Here is a 20434-nt window from a genome sequence, read left to right as displayed (position 1 = left end):
CTGTTCACGGAGGTGTTCCTACCCACACCTTGTCCTAGGAAAGCTTGAGAGAGACAGGTGGTGAAAAAGTGTTCTTTTTCTCAGCATCATTATCAGAAATAGGAACCTCTTTTTTTTTTTCAGAATGTAATTATTAAAAGAAGAACATTAGAAAAGAGTCACATATTTAATTTTTTCAAAAGAAAACAACCGAGTGACTAATTCCATAAATATTGGCTGCAACCCCTCCTCTCACTTAAGGTGGTAAAAGGTTTACAGCACAAGAAGTACTCCATGCTGTAAACAGTGATAATCTGTAAGCCTCTTCCTTACTGAGTCTAACAGTCTTTTCACCTGCTTACATGCTCTACTGAACCAGAGTGAGAAGAGTCAATTACTGTTCTCCAAAAGCCAATGTTTGAGTTTTCTGTAGTGGAGTAATTGCTTTGTCTGCAAATGCTGATTTTAAAACCAATGATGTATTTTGTTTTGTTTGTTTGTCTTTTTTAAGGAGGAAACCTGAGCATTGACAAGTCCTTGTTTGTGCCAAACCACATCCTTCAGTTAAAAAGTATTAAAAAGCAAAATATATCAACTGCCACCACCTTTGTTTTTCTTACTGTTACAGGTTTGGCAGTTAAGGACAGTTGGCTTACAGGTCCCTGCAATCACTCAACTACATTTCTGGTTTGTGGCTCTTTACTGAAAAGGCTGTGCAAGGTGTGTTGTGTATCCTGGCACTGGATGGATTAAGCTAAGTGATTTGGAAAAGATGTATGCACAGTGTGTGTGGAAAAAAGTCTCCTTACTGCATGTTTCCTTCTTAGCAACTCTTCACTTTGTACATGCATGATCCATTCAACATGCATGATCCATTCTTAATCAGTGTTTTGGCTACAGAGTTTATTAAGCAGTGGTAGTGCGGAGACCAAAACAGAAGGAAAACTCCTCATTTGACATACGCTGTTGACTGGGGAAACAAGGAAGAGGTTGTTTGGTTTTGGTTTTTTTTCCTTCCCCAGTTTTAACATCCAAGAAAATCTCCCTCTCTCCATTGTTCATTTATGTCCAGGGAGGGCATCACCTGTTGAATACACTCCATTGTTAATCCTACAGTCTTCAGTCCTCATAGAGTCTATTAATTCCTCCTCTGAATCTTCCTCCTCTTCCTCCTCTGGGGCTGACAGGCTGGATGTAGGGCCTTTACATATTTTTAAGTGGCGAGTGAGGTGATATTTGGTTAGATAAGCCTTGGAGCATTTTTCACAGACATAGTCCCTTTTTCCTTCATGTGAATTGAGATGCTTCTTCAGGTGATTTGTCCTCAGGAACAGCTTGTCACACTTGGGGCACTTGATCTGCTGTTCTCTGCAAGACATGAAAAAGTTCCAGTTTGTTCCTCCCACGAGGCTGCTGATAATTCATCAAATAGGTTAATACATTAAATAGTGGAATGGTGCTTCTGGGAAGGGGGAAAGGGTTAGTCTTACTCCTAGGTATTAACTTCCAATATACTTGAAGAAGCAGCAGACCAGAAACAAAAGGACTACTGCAGCACTAAGTGCAAACACTGCCCAGTTTTTCTCTCACAGAGTATGTACACAAAGCCCCTCTTCTCTGCTTTCCCACCCACCATTACTGGCAAAAGTCAGGCTGGTTTTCTTTCCTGATAATAAATTGAAGAAGAAAGAATTCTACAAGGGCTTTATTTGTTTGTTTATATTTTTTGAGTAAGACCAAACTCTGGTGAAGCCCCATGTCCTGGCAAAGGCAGAGATGTTGCAATGATGTCAGTCTCCCTCCTTCCCCCCCTGCACAAACGGGAAAAAAAAAGAACAAGAAAGAAAACAAAGCTGTCGCCTATATGTAAACAGAGGCTTACCAGACTGAAACAGTCAAATTCTGGAGATGCAAAACACCTCCCTGCAGTAGTGCTCCTGGCTCTGGCCGTAAGAACAAGCAGCAAAGCAAGTCTGTCTGTCTGCCTCTCTCTTGCTCAAGCTAGCTGCACTATCTCCTAGGCAGCATGTCAGAAGTGGCAATCAATTCCAAATTAATACAAGAACCAGATGCTGAAAACAAAATGAGCAGAGGGACTAGCTTTGAGCAAGCAGTCTTTAAGGGAGGACCTTGGATTGGGAGTAATTAAACAGGATGGAGAGATTCTCACAGCACTAGAAAAGGTCTGGCAGAGAGTTGAGGTGCTGTGAGAGACCTGAAGCTAACCTGAGTGAGGACTTGGGAGTGGGGATATGCCATGACTGTGGGCAGAGAGAGCAAGAGAGCAAGTGCACGAATGGGACCTGAAGGAGGCAACAGCCAGGAATGGCTGCACCCCAACCCCTGGTGCAAACAGAGAGGGAGACCTCACTAACAAACAAGCTGCTCCACGAGAATAGCAGTGAGGAGTTTATGATTTTTCATGGTCATGTTGGGACATGGAAACAGTTCTCAGCAAAGAACTAAATGTAAATCAACTAACCCACTCTCTCTTCAAAATGGTCAACATTCCAGAATGACGTTTCACAAGACAAGGTACACGCTTGGAATTTACCGTGTCCTTAAAATATTGCAAATGCTGGACTAGGACAACTTCAGCCAGGAACAAGGAATTTGTCCAGATTGACTTCTCTGTCATCTTAGAGGATGAACCTATACACCCTAAGCCAAACTATTTGCAAACTGGAGGCTCTCTCTTGGGCTGTTCAGCTTTGTTATTTACTGTACAGGCCAGTCCAATGCATCCTGTGGCATCACTTACTGCGTGTGAGTGAGTACATGCTGCTTGAGGTCCTGCCTCCGCATGAACAGCTTTTCACAGTAATCACACTTCAGATTCTTCTCCCCTGTGTGGATGACCATGTGCGATTCCAGATGAGCCTTCTGGGTGAACGATTTGTCGCAGAGGGTACAGCGATAATTCTTCTGACCTACAATAACACACATATGTACGCCCACAATTTGACAGCATCCCCGGGAATACAGTAAGAAAACAAGCCTGCCCACTTCCCAAAAATAAAATTTTACCCTGAAGAAAGGCAGGTTCTTTGTGATTAGGACCCAATACCTCCTTCGCTCCACCAGACTCAGCAGAAAGGCCTACCTACTTACAGTCTAGATTTAGCTAGGCAAAAAACAGGCATCTGACTTCATTTCATCATTCCCAATGCTTTTCATCCCCCACGCTATGATCTGAAGCCAAAAACCCCACTTCAGTTTACTGTTTCAAACCACTGAGTTTTTCATGTGATGCATGGTTCTGGGCTTTGTCTTAAACACCATTGATTCCGTTTCCTCCAGTGCTTGTGGTCAGTCGGCCTTTCCTGAAAGAGAGAGTGCTTGCTTCTTGTCTACATCAACTGTGCCTCCCTGTTCCAGGCATCAAAACAGCACCAGTAGACTTGTACATCTTCCAGCAAAGAGATTTGGACACTTAAAACTATGACTATCCAAGATGAATTCTCGAGTAAAAATAAAAACGGCCTCCTTTTACCACGGTTACCAGTAGCCATGGTAACCATCTTGTTACTGTACATTACTACATCCCATTCTCCACTAATTTCCCACAGGAACCATATCTGATGCCTTACTGGAGCCCAACCACATCTGATGTACTACATTGCCTTGTCTAGAAAAACAAGTTCTCTTATCTAACAAACACACAGGTACAAAGCTCACTGGCTCTTTGTTAACTTCTGTTTTATCCCATTTTTTCCCTTATCTGTAGTTCTTCTATTATTCTTTCACAGAACTAGTTCAAAACCCCTGCACACCACCGAATTCAGTGTCTGAATACACCCTACCCCACTGAGTATTCTGTGGTTGTACATATCACATTTGTACTTGAGCAGTTTATGAAAATGCCTCGCTACTAAACCCACATCTTCTTATGCTTGACTCAGGTGCACCGTATTCCCAGTTCTACTCCCTTTCCAGCTTTGTGCTTTGCATTCTGTGATTGCCAAGTTATTTCAACCTTACTGAAAAACAAAAGACAAAAATAGCCACAGTCTGTCACTGGTCTGTACTTGACCTTCACCCTCTCCCCCATCCTTACTGTGTCGTACTTGACCTTCACCCTCTCCCCCATCCTTACTGTGTCAAATCCATGCTTTTGCGTATTTCCTCTCTTCTTACACAGCTAAAAAATCTTTCACTATTTTGTTTTCCTCTTTTGGCCCTTCATTCACTGATCTGCTGGCAATTCTCTCTTTATTCCCAAAGCCTCTAGTGATATCCAAATGCCCACAGCAATCAACAGCATGTTCAGACTTAAGTTTTGCTGAGTGACAGAGCTGAGCTTCATCCACATCACTCTGACCCCACGGTCACCAATTTCAGTCTCGTGACATTTCCTTAATTTAAGTAGAAAAGAGGGGTAAGATCTCAGTCCCACATTTAAGTGGACGACCACATTACAAGCTCTTAAATCCAGCTGCTTTGTTTCTCATAAGCAGAAAAGAACCCTTGTTTTATTATAGCTGGCAGCACTGGATCTGCTGTGTGGGAATGAACGTTTGTGTCTCCCAGATGACAACCACTTATTCCCAACTGTAGTTAACTTAGACTCATCCAGTGCTTTTTGACATGGCACAACCAGCCAGAACACAGGTCTACATACTGTTCTGTAAGCACCCACACCACTGAACCCAGTGCAGTCCTATCCCATGCCTACCTGCGCTATCTCAGGCAGTGTCCTGGCATTAACTGGGGTCAGCATGGACTGGATATCATTCATTCCCACAGAGAGTCAGGATGTTGCCATACTTAGAAAGGTAGGTTGAGGGAGGTGATTCTCCCCCTCTACTCTGCTCTCATACCCCACCCAGAGTGGCACATCCAGTTCTAAGGTCCCAAGCACAGGAAAGACATGGACATGTTAGAATGGGTCCAGCGAAGGGCAATGAAAATGATCAGACGAATGGAACACCTTTCCTATGAAAACAGGCTGAGACAGTTGGGGTCATTCAGCCTGGAGAAGAGAAGGCTCTGAGAAGACCTTATTGTGGCCTTTCAGTATATAAAGGAGGCCTACAAGAAAAATGGAGAGAGACTTTTTACCAGGGCCTGTAGTGACAGGACAAGAAGCAATGATTTTAAGCTGAGAGAGGATAGATTTAGAAATTTTTTACTGTGCGGTTGGTGAGACACTGAATAGGTTGCCCCGAGAAACTCTGAGTGCCCCACACTGCAAGTGTTCAAGGTCAGGTTGGAGATGGAGCTTTGAGTGACCTGATCTAGTGGAAGATGTGCCTGCCCAAATCATGGGGGTTGGACTACATGATTTTAAAAGGTCTCTTCCAACCCAAAACATTCTGCAATTCTATCAAGAGCTTAGATTTATGGACACAAACTATGCCCTACTAACTGGCCAAGGGATCAGAGAGAACAGATCCTGCCCCAATGTTTTACTAGCAGAGGCAACTCGCCCTTACCTGTGTGTATCTTGAGGTGTGTCCGTAAGTTGCTAGGATCACTGAAAGCTTTGCTACAGAAATCGCACTTGTGCGGCTTCATGCCCATGTGCCCCATGAAGTGGATGTGGAGCTTGGAAGGGGAGATGAAAGCCTGGGGGCACATGGAGCACTTCCACTTCCTTTCCCTGCCATGGCCTGCCCCATGGCTGCTGCTGTGCCCCTGACTGGGGAGGTGGTTGTGAATATGGCTGCTCAAATGGGCCTTGAAGTCTGCATAGGAAGCACATTCCTTTCCGCAGTGGCACATGTGCACGTCCGGATGGTCAGGGACACCTTTGAACACAAAAGCATCACTTTTAATGAGGCACAGCAAGGCCTAACATTGTGAGCATGATCCATGTTAAACTTTGTCTGTGGTTGCAAAGCCAGCTGCATAGATTTTCACCTCCATTCCTTTCAGCTCCGGTACTTGCTTTTCAGCTTTTCTAGGGAGGACATTTCAAATGATTTCGGGGGCCAAACTTTGGAATGGTTTTGAGCACAGTTCCAACAAATCTCAATTATCGTAATCAAAGGTGGGAAAGGATGGGAACATCTTCGGCTAGCAAAATTCCTTTAGCACTAGATGTATGAACAGAAGAAAACCAACTCCTTTTCTTTGTAAATGCCATCTTTTACTCCTGGTCGGTGGAATCAGAGAGTGAAGAGTTCCTTTTAAAGGATGGTAATCCTGTAGCCATGAAACATAAAAGGAAACTATGACATGCACCACTAGGCACTGAAGAAGGAACATAATGCAATCCCAAGTCACAGTGCCCTGAGATGGCACTAAAAAAGAATTCAAGCTGAGGACTCCCTGCAAAGCCAACAAAGATGAACACTTACTTACCAAGCTGTCGTGCATAGTCCCGACTGTAATAGAAGAGAAGCTCATGTTCAGGTGGGATGTCCCGAGAGGTGCAAAAGTAAATTTTTCCATCGTGAGGATAAGCTACTAGATTCTGCTCTTCCCGGTTCCTACAGCAATAACAAGAGTTATGAAAAAAAGCCCCCCAGAAATAATGACTTCTTGAGAGAAAAAAAAAAGAAACAGGAAAATTTATAGGAAATTCCTATAAATAAGTAATGAGGGAACACATTATAAAATTGTCATCACATTATAAAAACTTTCCTGTCTGTCACTTCTGTCCTCCTTTATGAGAGGGCCAATCTGCTCCACCAAATGATACGTTTTTCACACTACTGTGATATCTTGCTGAGAAAATTATTAATAGACGTTGGAGTGGGCTGAGAGAAGAGAGTTTATGATCTCTTAAGAAACTATAAAAATGTATATATTTTTTCATATTAACCCCTTTAAGAAACAGAGAACACTCGAGGAAGGAAAAAAATATCAGTAAAGACTAAAAGCAAAATAAACTTCCAAAATAACCCTTGAAAAGCCTTTCCAAGATGTGATAATCCATGTTCTGCAGCTGTATCTTGCACACATTTGTTCCTAGCATCTGAAACCAGCAAAAGCTCTGCCCCACTGCAGTGGGAGATCAAGAATTAACTTCTTGACTCCTGCATATAGGAGCAATGAAATGAATTGCAGGGGAAACCTCATTTGTGTCACAGAGCAACACTGAAGCCAGTCGGGCTAGTTTTCATCACAGACTCCAGAAAAGACTGAAAAGGACAGCTTTTGCATGCTGTAAGAGCTTGGAACCTGTCCAAAAGAACGCAGGGACACTTTGCTAATAAAGTTTTAAATCAAAAAGAAAATCAACGTCATCTTCACAGATGTATCCAAAAACAGTGGGAGAAGGAAGGCAATAAGCTAATACACAGTAAGTTAATATAAAAAGAACCCCATTTAAAGCTTTAGAACTAGGGGAAAAAAGTACATAAGCACCTTTGGGCTGTTTTACTACAGTACACGTACTGGTTCCCCCATAACGTTCTCCACTGGGTCATCCCCACCAGTCCAAAACGCCTAGATAGTTCTTGAAGGTCCTTTGATCCCAAGCTCATGACCCATCGGAGCAGCCAGTGCAGCAGTGCATTCTCCAGCTCAGCCTCTTATGAACCTCCAGCTCAGACTCCAAGCTACTTAGCACAGTACAGGTGGTTCTCACCTGGCTTTGCGTACAAACATCATCCAGTTACATTCATTTTCATCAGCTGTAATGACGCAGAACTCCAGGACACCATTGTGATAGATCTACCAGGAAAAATTAATGCAATTTTAGGAAAAAAACACAACAACAAATGCAGTGAAGAAAGCCAGTTTCTTTCTTTATGAGAGGATGTGTTTAAATAGAACAAGCTAGGAGGTCTCTACTGCCATTGCCAAGACTGAAGCCCTGTTCTTACTCCTTACTTTCCTGTTCACGCAAGGATCTTGACCTTTGTGCTACCCACGACGCTAGAAAAACTGTTTATCAGCATTGCTCCCACACACCACCCCACTTTAGCTCCCAGCAGAAATGCATTTGGCTGCTTTTCTAACAAGCCAAGTCTTGTGGATAGTATCTGGGCAAACAGTACATGTTTTATTTATACAGATCAATGAACGTGAAATGATGTGAAAAAGAAAGCTTTAAAACGGTTTTCCTAAAACAAATCATTCATCACCTGGTGGAACTTTCAATAAACTATGATACAAAACAAATAAACAAGTGCTGCCTAGTAATTCATATACAATCTCTGCTGCAACTCCACAAAAATACTGGCACCCACACACAGCCCTTTAAAAGAAAAGGCATTAAGCAAGTTCATTGTACTTCAGGATTGATTACTAGCATATTACATAGAATACAGCTCTTTTATGCTGATATCAAATATTAAACGATCAAACTTCACTACTTTTGATTTTTGGCAAGGATGACAGTGTTAAAGCTGCTGTGTCGTGTGGTGGCTTTCACCAGATAAAGGTGTGCCTGCAGACTCTGTGAGCTGTAACATCCACTGACCTTCCAGATGTGACTAGCCACTTTGTCTGTCCAGTCAGCCACCTCCAGAGAATGGCTCTGCTGCCCAATCAAAGGTCCAAAACAAGTTCTTACAGGAATGGTTTCTCGTGTCCACACACCTATCAGTAGAAGACCAAAATCTGCAGAAATCAATTATTTAAACAAGTAATCATGCATAACAAAGAGGTGAGAGGTTTATGAGATAATGCTCCAGGGGTAATATCTAGGCAAAAGATCATTAAAGCTTCTACTTCACATGTAAAACACACCTAAGGCAGAGACAAGAACCACCACCACCACATGACACTATTGGGAGCCGCTTTGTTTTAATTACAAGTATTTATTTTTTTTGTCAAAAGCAAGTAACTTACTTCTTAGTAAGCTATAAAACTAAGATCCTAGCCACTCGTACCAATTAAAGTTTTCATGGCACTTTCTGCAGAAGCAGAAAATACTAGTTTCAGTAACTACATTTTGCCTACCTAATCCCCAGGAATTTCCAGAATTGTTGCTGGGCATTGTTAAGCAGCTTCTGCATTTCTCCCCAGAGGCAGCTGTATTTCTGTCATGGGCAGAGGGATTCCTGCGTGTATATTATTTATTATTAAACATTTATATATATATAAAAATCTACATGAATACACTGAATAGCTTTTAGGAATAAACTGGGAACTAGTGCAGCTTGAAAAGAACAGATGTAATCTACTCTCAACAAGCAGCATTGCTAAGCAAGCCAATAATCACATTCTTCTCTAGCCTTCAGATCCTTAGGGTATTGTACTGCACTCTTCGACTTCCAGGTGATAATGGCGTGAAATACAGAAACAAGGTCCATATCCAGTGACAAGGTCAAAGTCTACATGCCAAATGTAAGTGGGAAGGGAAGGGAAAAAACAGGCACTTGTGATCAATTCTCCACTGAGAGCATCCAGAAGACCCACAGGTAGCAAACCAAGCAAACAAACAAACAGAAATATCCTCCATAATTTCTAACTGTTATCTTCTCCTAAACTCTAGCTTCTATAAAGTATCAAAGTTCTGCCTGGGCTTTTAGCACACAATAAACACCATAACTTGCTTGTGCTTGACCTTATCAAGTGTTTCAGTGACGCTCTGTGGCAGCACCACTGGAGTCTACCTGAAGTCTAAGCAGTAACCAGAAGACAAGAAGCTCTTGCACAACGCAAGTCAGAGTGATTGCAGAAGAGGGAACCATCTGTCTATTGCAGTGCTTCTTTCCCACATTAAATTCCCTACAGTTTTTTTATTTCAGGCAATAAGTGTATTTTAAACTGCTGCAAAGAAATAGATAGCAATCTGATTCTTACCCATTTCAGCTCCCATGATAGACTGCCGGAGGACAAGCTGCTTGGGGAGAGAAAGCCTGGCTCGGCTCTCTATTGGGGTGTCAGGGACAAAGGTGACAGGCCCATGATCTGGGCAGTCCGATGGATACGCCTTGTCACACAGTGTGCACCCTGCAGAGAGGGGAAGGGACAACAGAGATTAAAAAGATGCAACAGCCCCAATATTGCGGTCAGCTCCCTACCAATATGTTTCAGCTCAGCTTCTGGCAAAGGCTGCTTTTATCACGTTTAACTCATCTGCTTTACTAGCTTTTACTTAGAAGAATATGAACTGTACAGTCAGACTGGCACCAACATAGGTGTCATTGTGCCTGTCCAATTCAGGTCAAATATAAGGATCTCCACCTGCCTTTGTAATGGTAACTTAATAGTTTGGACTTTCGACTACTCCTACAGGGGCAGTAGTTTGGACTCTCGACTATTCTTATAGAGCCCACACTTCGTCAAAACTACTGCAAAACTGACGGTAGCCTCCCCAGAGCTGGCAGTAATGGGAAGGCTGGAAGAGTCATTTTCTCTCCTATCACAAGACCTTTACTGACAGAAAAATCCAAGTGTACCAAACGAAACCAAACACCTTCTAACTGGTGATGGGATTTACCAGGAATACAGGAGTCGTCTTGCATGTAGAACATCAAGGACATTCATGCAAAAGGACAGCAAGGCCCCTTCTTTCTAATTTTTTTCTAACTTGAAGCCACAAATCACCTTATTTCCATTTAAATTCAGACAATGTTCAAATCTGCATGGCAGCAAAAACCTGACCTCAGTGCTGCTTTAGAAGGACCTACTGCAATAAACTCATACAGTACACCTCTGTGGAATGCCACTGAATAGAACAAAACCAGAAGTTCAGGAAGGATGAGTAGCATCCCTTTCCCAATCTGTCATCAGTGTGAGTACTACTGAAAAATAAACCACTGAAAGTTCTCAGTCTGATAAACTCAGGAAAAAGCACAGCATAAAATGCTCTCATCTAGAAAAAAATCTGTTATTTTAGTTCTATATGAATGGAGCAACCAATGCCTACTCAGCAACCACACTCAGGAGATATCATTCTTCTTCTGAAGAAAGATGCTTAGCTACTAAAGCAAAATCTCCACAAAGTCCTTCTTTGGCCTCTTGATGGCGGAACTCCTGTATAAAAGACCTCTTGCAAAAGCAGTCTTCAGCAGGCATAAACAGCAGCTCCAGTTCTATTTGTTTGAAGAGATTTTTGCGACATTCTTTCACATGTTAGGGCACCGGAATCTGACCCCATACAAAATACAGCTCAAGCAACTACACAGTTACAGATAGGAAGGTACTCAGAAAATTATTAGATAGAGCCTATATAAGAATTGCTTCATGTGCAGAAATGACATGTAGGAGCACAGTGATAACAACAACCAGACCTGAGTAATGAGAAACACTATGTAGAACAGTTCTTTTAAATATTGTCTGGGAAGCAACACTATGGGTCTGTGGACCCAAGGAGAAGCAGAGGAAGAAAGCAAGTTCTAGGCATGTGACACTGCCACTTGGAAAGACGTAGGGATTCATATATTTTTAAGAAGTTGAAAAAAAAAATTCTACTTTCTACAGGAAGCAAAATATACCCTTTCCATTTCTGTCCTTACCAAATAATGCAAAAAAACAATTAAAAAATCACAGTGATTACTTCTCTGATTTAGGTACCCAGAATTGTAAGAAAAGATGATAAAAAAAAAAAAAAAACACTACTTAAAAGTTTCACAAACGTTTAGGACTGTAGCAAAGGCATGCTTTTTTGTTCCCACTTAGGAACAGTGCAGAAGGTTTTCTGAAAAAGGCCCTGACTCCTGCCTTCTCAATGAGTGAGAGACACCAACAGGCTCTAAACCAGTTCCTCTTCCTTGCTGTCACCTATCTAGGCAGAAATTCATTTTTTATTCAGAAGTTTTAAAACAACAACAAAAAGTTAAAATCTAAACCTTCCCAAATCAAAGACCTCTTGTGTAAATCACAGGAAAGCACTAAGCATGCAATAGAATCGCAGAGTTGCTTGGTTGGAAAAGATCTTTGAGAACATCGAGTCCAACTGCACCTGTCCACTAAATCATATCCCTGAGCACCTCATCTACCTGTCTTTTAAATACCTCCAGAGATGGGGACTCAACCACTTCCCCGGGCAGCCTCTGCCAGTGCCTGATAACTCTTTCAGTGAAGAAATTTTTCCTCATGTCTAATCTGAACCTCCCCTGGTGCAACTTGAGGCCATTTCCTCTCCTCTTATCACTTGTTAGGAGAAGAGACCAACACCCACCTCACTAGCATTGTAACATCCTATCAATGGGAAACACCATCTGGGAAACACCTTAGGACTCTTGTTAAGTATAGTGGCAATAAGCTGACCCATCAAATCTCACTTAGGTGAACAAGAGAAGTGATTTCGCCACAAACATGTTCCGTGTACTATTTTGACAGTTACTGGTTAAACATGTAACAGATGCTTTTGAGAACTTCTGAGTGCATCAACTGTAAAGCTCTTCGCCTAGGAATTTCAAATTCATGATAGTTCTACAACCACCTGATTTTAAGTTATATTTTGTCCCACAGAATAAAAGTTTCAATTCAAATGTCTAACTGGACACTTCGTTCTGAACTGCCCCTCTCCCATCACTAACCAAGGCACTATTTATTTCCGTTTCTTAAAAAATGTTTTGCAGGCAAAGCTTGTTATGAGGCTCTGGCAGCTGTAGGGCCACGCTGTGTGCAAGAGCGGCACTCAGCAATGCTACTAACAAAACCTAATACAAAAGCTGGCCTTACGCTTTAGTGGCAAGAAGCCAGGCATTCTGTGGGTGGAAGTTCAAATCTCTGTCCCAGCAACAGAGAACTTCACAGTTATCAAACACCACTCACTGAACGACACTAGGATTGAGAGGATGCAATACCCAGAGCTCCTCTCTTCCTAGGAGATCAACTAACATCTGGACTAGAGTTCTTTGATGAGAATAATTAGAAATATTGTAAACTACCCTTCCTCTCTGCTCTTTCTTTCATGCAGATCCTGTTGAGAACAAGATTTTCATGACAATTGTTCATGGTTTTAAAAAAATTTTGCAAAATCATGTAACATCAGACTCAACAACTACACCCACGCCATGAAATGATGGCTTGTGGTGGCGGCTTTTTTTAATGGAGCAGGAAGAGTCATTTCTGATGTGACTTTAAAAACAAAAGTCTCATTACGAAGGATAATACAAGCATATCCATAAAAGGCAAGAAGTTCAAAACAAACGTGGTTGCCAGCCTCAAAGAAACATGAGAGACAGATACAAAGAGAATGATGCGAAAACATCCTATTACGTCTACTTCCAAGCAGTACCATTTGGCGAGGTTAATCTGCTATTGCAGATGTCCCAGCTTTCATGGACTTGTTAATAACTAAGTTTCTTTCATCAGAAATCTGTCAGACTAGCAACAAGAGTCCTGTCATCCCACCAGACAAGAGCTATGTAACAAATCCCACTCTGAGAAAGCAAGAAATGCCCACTCACATATGGTAAACAAGGTTGCCATGTTTTCCTTGTTTGAGTTGGAGTCTTCCATTTGCAGAGAGGATGGTACAAAGGCAAGATTGTCTGCAGACACATCCACATGACTTGGCCCCATGGCTACTTCCTGATTTATGGAAGACACTGCCACCGGCTCGAGGCTGAGGCCTACTTCATGCAAGGCTACTGAGTCCAGGGAAGCCAGGTTGTGTGAGGTAGAGAGCGCCACACTCACAGAGTTGGTGCTCATGGCCACAGTATGAATGGAATCATTTAGTGTGCTGTCCGATATTCCTGTCACCCGCCCAGCGATGTGGTCAGGCTCCATGACAACAGGGAGTTCCAAAGTGCTACCATGAATGGGAATGACACCGCCATGTCCCACGGCATCCGACGTCAAGTTACTCCCCACCGTGTCTACGGCTAAAGGTTCATGGCTCTGGGAGCCATTTGGGATCTGTGAATGATCCCCGGCTACGTCATCCATCGTAAGCTCCTCTGTCATCCCATCAGTAGAGATGGGGCTGGTTACTCTTGAAACGCTCTCCATAGTGATTGTAGTATCTAGTGCTACATCGTGGCTGTCACTAGGGTGCAGATTTTGAGCACCATGTGTGTTCACTGCACGGGAGTCCATGGAGACAATCCCTGGTTCCAGCCCCACGGTTCCACTGGGCTGGTAGGGATCTAGGGCCGAGGGATTGCTGGAGACTGACAACGCCGGATTGCTATCAACATTTATAGTGTTGGGATGGATGTACTGAGGTGGAGGTCTGTCAGCCAAGTAGGATAAGATACCTGAGAGAATGAGAGGAGGAAAGAGAAGAGTGAGATGACATCAGTTTTCAAATCTTGAACAAAAATACCCTATTGTCGCAGCATGGTACATTAAGACTTAGGTCCCTGAAAACATGCTCTTTACACTATGCCCAATTAAACATCACTGATTCTAAAACATGGCTCACAAACATATGCCAACCCAACACTCTGGTCAAAGTATCATTTGGCAACAAACAGAAGAACTTCCATCCAACAGAGTAAGTGCCCAGTTATTTGTCAAACACTGAATAGCCAGGTTTCCAGCAGCACCTAACCTAGACTCCTCAGTACACAGACTGAATCAGAAAGAGGTTCTTCACATTTTAGGCACAATTTTTCATTCTCAAGGAAAAGCTCACAAAGGATGAAGGACTACTAGTGGAATCTAGCATTTGATAATTCCTCATTCATCTTTGCTAGGAGAAGTAGAAACAGTTTTCCAGGATACACTCTTTTTTGCTTAGGTATTTAACAATGACTATTCCAGGTACTTAACAATGACTATTCTTCTCTCTAAGACTAAGTGACACAACTGTCCACCTCGGAGATCATTAACTGCAATTCTGAAGGACCACGATAACGTCTCCCAAAGGTATCATGAGTTGTCTGCTCTCTTTCCTTAGATGAAAAGTATGTTGTTTCTTCTAAAACAATAGCCTAGTCAAATTTAAATCAGAAACCCCAACACCTTTTCTGGATTTCTGGAAAGATCCTCAATGTCAAACAACCTTGGCACTTAAGATACAAAGAAACACCAACCTGTATTTCCAACTTCTCTTGTTGGGTAAAGCTAAAAAAAACTCTTCGGAAGAAATACATCAGCACAGTCAAGTAAACAGTACTTCCAGTGGAGACAGTGACAGATTTTGTAGATTCTGCAAGAGTCAGCAAGTTTCTTTTTGACCTTGAACCTTATAAGCCATTTGTTCTATAAAAGCTGTCCATTCAAACATGTCTGTTTGAATGTCTCTTTCTGCTGCATAACTCCATTAAAAACAGATAAACCAAGAAATGGACAGTTTAATCAGCTGTGCCAAATATTTCTGCGTGCTATGCTGCCCTGTGTCTTGAAAAAGGAGGACCCTTGAAGGCGGTAAGATGACTGATCAAAGAGTCCTATGGAACATCAGGCTAAACATCAAGCAGACTAGAAAAGAAAAAGTGAATTTCTGCATAAATATTCCAGCTCAGAAGAATGGCAAATACCTTCAGTCCTCAAATGCGCTGCCTCCTCCTTTACTTTTTGCCCATAAAATGAACGGGCATGTAATGCAGTAGGAAAGGTTACTCCTAAGCAGTTGGCAAGTTCAACCACTAGTCATCAAGAAGCTGATGAGATCTGGGCTGTTGTATTTCTTTCCCTAACCTAGACTGAACCAACAACACCCATTGGGTGACCCTGAAGAAACTCCTCTGTCAATCTTAGCTACAAAACAAAACAAGGATTACATTTAAAGCTTGAATTTCTGTGTCTTCATATACTAACATGTAAAATTCTACATTTATACTCTAAAACACTTATGAGAGAGGAATCAAGATAGAAACCAGTATATTGGGCCTTTGGAAATCAACTTTGAACAAAAAATGAAGAAAATCTATGTCATGGGCTAAAGGGGTGGGAAGGAGTCTAAACTCTTCAGCTGATGGCTTGCTCTTTTTGAGTTCTGAATTACTGTAACCTACCATCATGCACATACTAAATATTGCTTCAGACTACAGGAAGAAAAAGAAAATAGTTTTCAAACCGAAATGATTTGAGATGGAAATCAGGTATGACTTCTTTTTTTGTTAATCTTAAAAACAAAATAGGAGGTGGAGTGACCAGTGGTTCAGTTTAGGTAGAAAATGCCCTGCAATTCTATTCACGTACATACATAGAAACAGGGACCTGAAAATAAAGATGCGTGTGTAAATAACACTCCAGACAAACTTCAGGAATTTACAGCTCTGCAGAAGAGTCAGTCTTGCCTGCTTCAGGACAGAAACAGGTGGCTCCTTGAAATAATTTCTGTCTCTGTTCCCATCCATCAGCACCAAGCCACTTACCAGGTAGAATGTGCCTGAAATAGCTGCTCTCCAGGTGAGGGTATGGTGGCGGAGGTAGGGTGTAGTTTCTCTCTGGTATACCACACATCACTCCTCGATCCCCAATACCCATTGGGAGCATCAGAGACAGAGCAGAGGGCAAGGAACTCAAGGAGGGGCCCAGGTTTGGAATTGCAACAGGCAAGCCTGCAAAAGGAAATGTCCGTGTAAGTTCAATGGAACTACTTGAGCTTATGAACACACAAACTAACAAAAAGTTTACTAATTCCTCAGGAGCTTCCTGTGGAAGTACAGTATACTACTGTCAAAGGAAAGTGGCAAGCTTCAAAGAAAGGATCACAGCTATCACAGAACTGAGAAGCAAGCCTGAACATAGCTAGATCTTCTCTGGACACATTATGTAAGGCCTGCTTCTACTGAAAAAAAAAAAAAATCACCTGAGAGAAGACAGACCTAGATGGAGACAGATTTGCAGCTACAGTTCATATTTCAAAGGATTCTGCTATCACCTACCAATCCACAGTGCAAACCATTCCATCAGAACAAAATTAGTCTGCCATTAAGGCATAAGCTTGGTAAGCACACATTCCTTTCACTTTGCCTGCATAAGCAATGGTATATGGCCCACCCTTTCCCAATTTGACACTACCTCATTACCTACTAAAGACATCACTGGACATCAGAGCAGGCACTGCTACCTAGTAACAAACATTCCCATGACAGTAAAACACAGTGCATGAGCTGCAATACCCTGTGAGAGCTTCCCCCATTACCTGGTGCTGGTATGGCATTGTGAGTGGGTGATGCTGCCAATCCCAAGTGACTCCCCGAGACAGGCAAAGCATTGCTCACAGAGGATGAGGTCAGCTGGTCCATCCCTACAGGACTCAAGTTCATTTCATTCATCCTGGGGAGCAGGGAACAGAAAGGGAGGGAAAAAAGAAGCAGAAGCAAGAGCATTCCTGATTACTGACTGTACTGTGGTGAGGAAGGTCTAAGCAAACAAACTCAAAATCAGATATTGACACGTAGAAACTCTGCCTTAGAAAGCTAAGCTTAAAGCATATCGACCACTCACCCTGTGATCACATCATGATCAAAACATAGTCATCATAATAGATAGCAACAACCCAGATCAACAAGACAAATCAGACCATAGCTTTTTCCTTGCCATCGGGAAAACAAAGCCTCTCTCCTTGTAGTTAAACCCATAGTGATTCAAGTATTGCAGATCAATCCGCAAACTGAATGTCACAAATACTCAGAAAACAGCATCTGATTTACATTTCATGACTTCTGGACACCACATTCATGTTCAAAAACCAAAGTCAGGGAAGAGAAGGGAGGAAGCTCACTTAAAACTGGTAACAGACACAAAATGTCTAATTCGCCATCAGTTTGAACCAGGCCAACAGCGACAAGAGTCACCTCTGCAGAACAGCCATTTTATCCAGGTTGGATGGAGCTTTGAGCAACCTGGTCTAGTGGAAGACATCCCTGCCCATGGCAAGGGGGCTGGAATAAGATGATCTTTGAGGTCCCTTCCAAAGCAAACCGTTCTTTCACTCTACAGTTTCAACAGGCTGCCTCAATCTGGTTCTGCAGACATGGCATATACTCCTATCACGTTAAAAACTGGCACTGTGGATGACATGTTATTTCAGAGCCATCAGCCAGTGGCTTTTGAGTGCCTGCACCTCTCAAGCTACTCAAGTGGGTGCACATTGCATGAGCGGCTATAACACTGCAGAAACTGCTAGACTGCCCAACAACTCAAATCTGCAGCCTTGGGAGAAATCAAACCACCTCAGAGCCCATCCATCCTCTGTGGTCTTAAGCTGGACATGCAGCCAGAACCAGTCCAGAGGCACAGGGACACCAAGAAGACATGGTCACCTCCCATCTTCCAACAGCTTTGCAAGCTCTGCCTGGCCTTAGGTCTGCCCATCCTGGCACTCCTGCCCACACAACAGCTCTAACTGTCTACAACTATCTCAAAGGAGGTTGTAACGAGGTGGGTTTTAGTCTCTCCTCCCTAGTGATAGCTGACAGGCTGAGAGGGAATGGCCTCAAGTTGTGCCAGGGGAGGTTCAGATGGGAAATGAGGAAAAATTTCTTCACCGAAAGGGTTATCAGACACTGGCACAGGCTGCCCAGGGAGGTGGTTGAGTCCTCATCCCTGGAGGCGTTTAAAAGACAAACAAGTAGCTGAAGTGCTTAGAGATATGATTAGTGGAAATGTACATTTGGACTTGATGATCTCAAAGTTCTTTTCCAACCTAGTGATTCTATGATTCTATGATGTTAATCAGCGCTTCCTAGGGCCAGAAAGACCAGCTGCCCCCACAGTGGTCACAATCCTGGCAACAGAACTGAATGGCCTTCATGCTGACCCAAGCCTCTCACACACTCTCTGCAAGCCAAAGGCCTGAGCTCTGCAGTACTGATGGAGAGCTGCAGCTTGGACTGCCATTCCAGTAGGTTGGCTTACCTTGAAAAAATTGGCCAAATACACCAAACGATCCAAGTGAACCCTAAGATCTGAGCCGCAAAGATGAAACAGATGACTTTCACCTCACATCTGAACAGTTTCTGCATTCTATGCTCTCCTACCCTTGCCAACTGCCCTGTGTGCCTCCAGAGATGGCTTTGCAGGAGCTGGTTGAGGGCTCCAGCTGCCACAGGACAGGGATTCCCCCACTCTCTTACCCCTTCGGCAGTGATATCCCCACTCCCTCACTCCCTGACTCTGCCCAGGGATCTCCCCCTGTTCCCCTGCCTCCAGGAGAGGGATGCCTCCACTTCCCTGTCTCCTGCCCAGGAACCCCCCTACCTCCCCTGTCCGCTGTCCTCCGTGCTCCCCTGCCCCTGGGAGAGGGATCTCCCCGCACTCCAGGGACAGGGATCCCTCCCTGCTCCCCTGCCTCCAGGACTAGGATCACTCTCACCCTCTTGCCCCTCGGGCAGGGATCCCACAACTGCCCTTCCCTCAGGACAGGGATCCCCCCCTCCCCTGCCCTAGTTCCCCATCCAGGGATCTCTTCCCGCTCCAGGGATCCCCTCTCTCCCCCGCCCCTGGAACAGGGATCCCTCCCTGCTCTCCTGCCTCCAGGACCGGGATTACCCCTACTCTCTTGCGCCTGGGACAGGGATCCTACAACTCCCCTTCCCCCGGGACAGGGATCTTCCCCGCTCACGGGACAGTGCTCCCCCCTCCTCTTCCCCCCGTCCCCAACCCAGGGACTCCTTCCTGCTCCAGGGACCCCCCCCACTCCTCTGCCACCGGGACAGGGATCCCCCCACTCCCGGGGCAGTGATACCCCCCTCCCCCGGCCCCTGCCCAAGGATCCTTTCTTGCTCCAGGGAACCCTCTCCGCTCCCCCGCCCACAGCCCAGGGACCCCCCCTGCTCCAGGGATCCCCCTGCCTCGTCCCCAGCGCCAGCAGAGGCTGGCGATGCCCGACGCCCCCCCGCCCCCACCTCCTTCGCAACACCGAAGCGTCCTGGCCGATGGCGGGGTCCTTCGTCGAACCCTCCAGGGCCCCCCTTCTCCGCCGGGCCGCGCTCACCTGGGGTGCATGGGGCCCTGCGGAGCCGCATCGGGTCCCCTCACCGCGGCCCCGGCCCGGCCGCACCCGCCACCGCCTCAGGGGCGGGGCCGCGCGCGCGGAGCCGGGGGGGGAGAGGCGCTGATGGCAGCAGCGGCGGCGGCGGCGATTGGGGGGGTGGGCGGGGGGGAGAGGCGCTTCCGCCGCCGCGCGCGCCACATCCAGGAAGCGGTGCCGCCTCCCCCTCAGCCTACCCTGGGTTGCGCCGTTCCCGGGGGCCGTTCCCGGGTGCTGGAAAGCAGGGCACCTCCCGGACCGAGAATCGTGGCCTCATGGAATGGTTAAAGACCATCCTGTTCCAACCCCCCTGCCATGGGCAGGGACGCGTCCCCCTAGATCAGGCTCTGCCCAAGGCCCCATCCAGCCTGGCCCTGAACACCTCCAGGGATGGGGCACCCACAGCTTCCCTGGGCAACCTGTGCCAGTGCCTCACCACCCTCACAGGAAAACATTTCTTCCTAATATCTAACCTAAATCTCGCCTCTTTCAGCAAAAAACCGTTACCCCTCGTCCTATCCTCAACATAAGAAGTAGGTGGAGCTGTTGGAACGGGTCCAGAGGAGGGCTACGATGATGATCAGAAGGCTGAAGCGCCTCCCAGATCAGGACAGACTGAAAGAGTTGGGTTGTTCAGGCTGGAGAAGAGAAGGCTCCAAGGAGACCTTACAGCGACCTTCCAGTACCTGTGAAGGGGTTGCAGGAAAGCTGGGGAGGGACTGTTTG

General features: G+C 44.7%; 1 protein-coding gene across 5 annotated transcripts; it reads right to left on the bottom strand.

Annotated features, from left to right (window-relative positions):
- Positions 1-152: 152 nt before the first annotated feature.
- Positions 153-19767, bottom strand: PRDM4 (PR/SET domain 4). 5 transcript variants are annotated; one of them, XM_054068973.1, is made up of 12 exons: positions 19673-19767; positions 18595-18644; positions 16877-17010; positions 16104-16289; positions 13242-14036; positions 9682-9831; positions 8354-8493; positions 7517-7602; positions 6286-6413; positions 5415-5729; positions 2741-2909; positions 153-1347 (listed from the first exon to the last, which is right to left on the bottom strand). In XM_054068973.1, exons 3-12 carry the CDS (start codon positions 17007-17009, stop codon positions 1038-1040), a joined length of 2412 nt encoding a protein of 803 aa, XP_053924948.1. In that variant the 5' UTR covers position 17010; positions 18595-18644; positions 19673-19767; the 3' UTR covers positions 153-1037. The 5 variants fall into 5 exon arrangements, with proteins under 5 accessions (XP_053924948.1, XP_053924925.1, XP_053924932.1 ...); XM_054068950.1 differs by having other exon boundaries at positions 19584-19709; XM_054068957.1 differs by having other exon boundaries at positions 8354-8472; positions 19584-19709.
- Between the last annotated feature and the right edge of the window lie 667 nt (positions 19768-20434).

The sequence above is a fragment of the Cuculus canorus genome, chromosome 1 (assembly GCF_017976375.1).
Source record: "Cuculus canorus isolate bCucCan1 chromosome 1, bCucCan1.pri, whole genome shotgun sequence".
Taxonomy (NCBI): Eukaryota; Metazoa; Chordata; class Aves; order Cuculiformes; family Cuculidae; genus Cuculus; species Cuculus canorus.
Note: the sequence above shows the minus strand (reverse complement) of the source record. Positions and strands in the feature narration are given on the sequence as shown.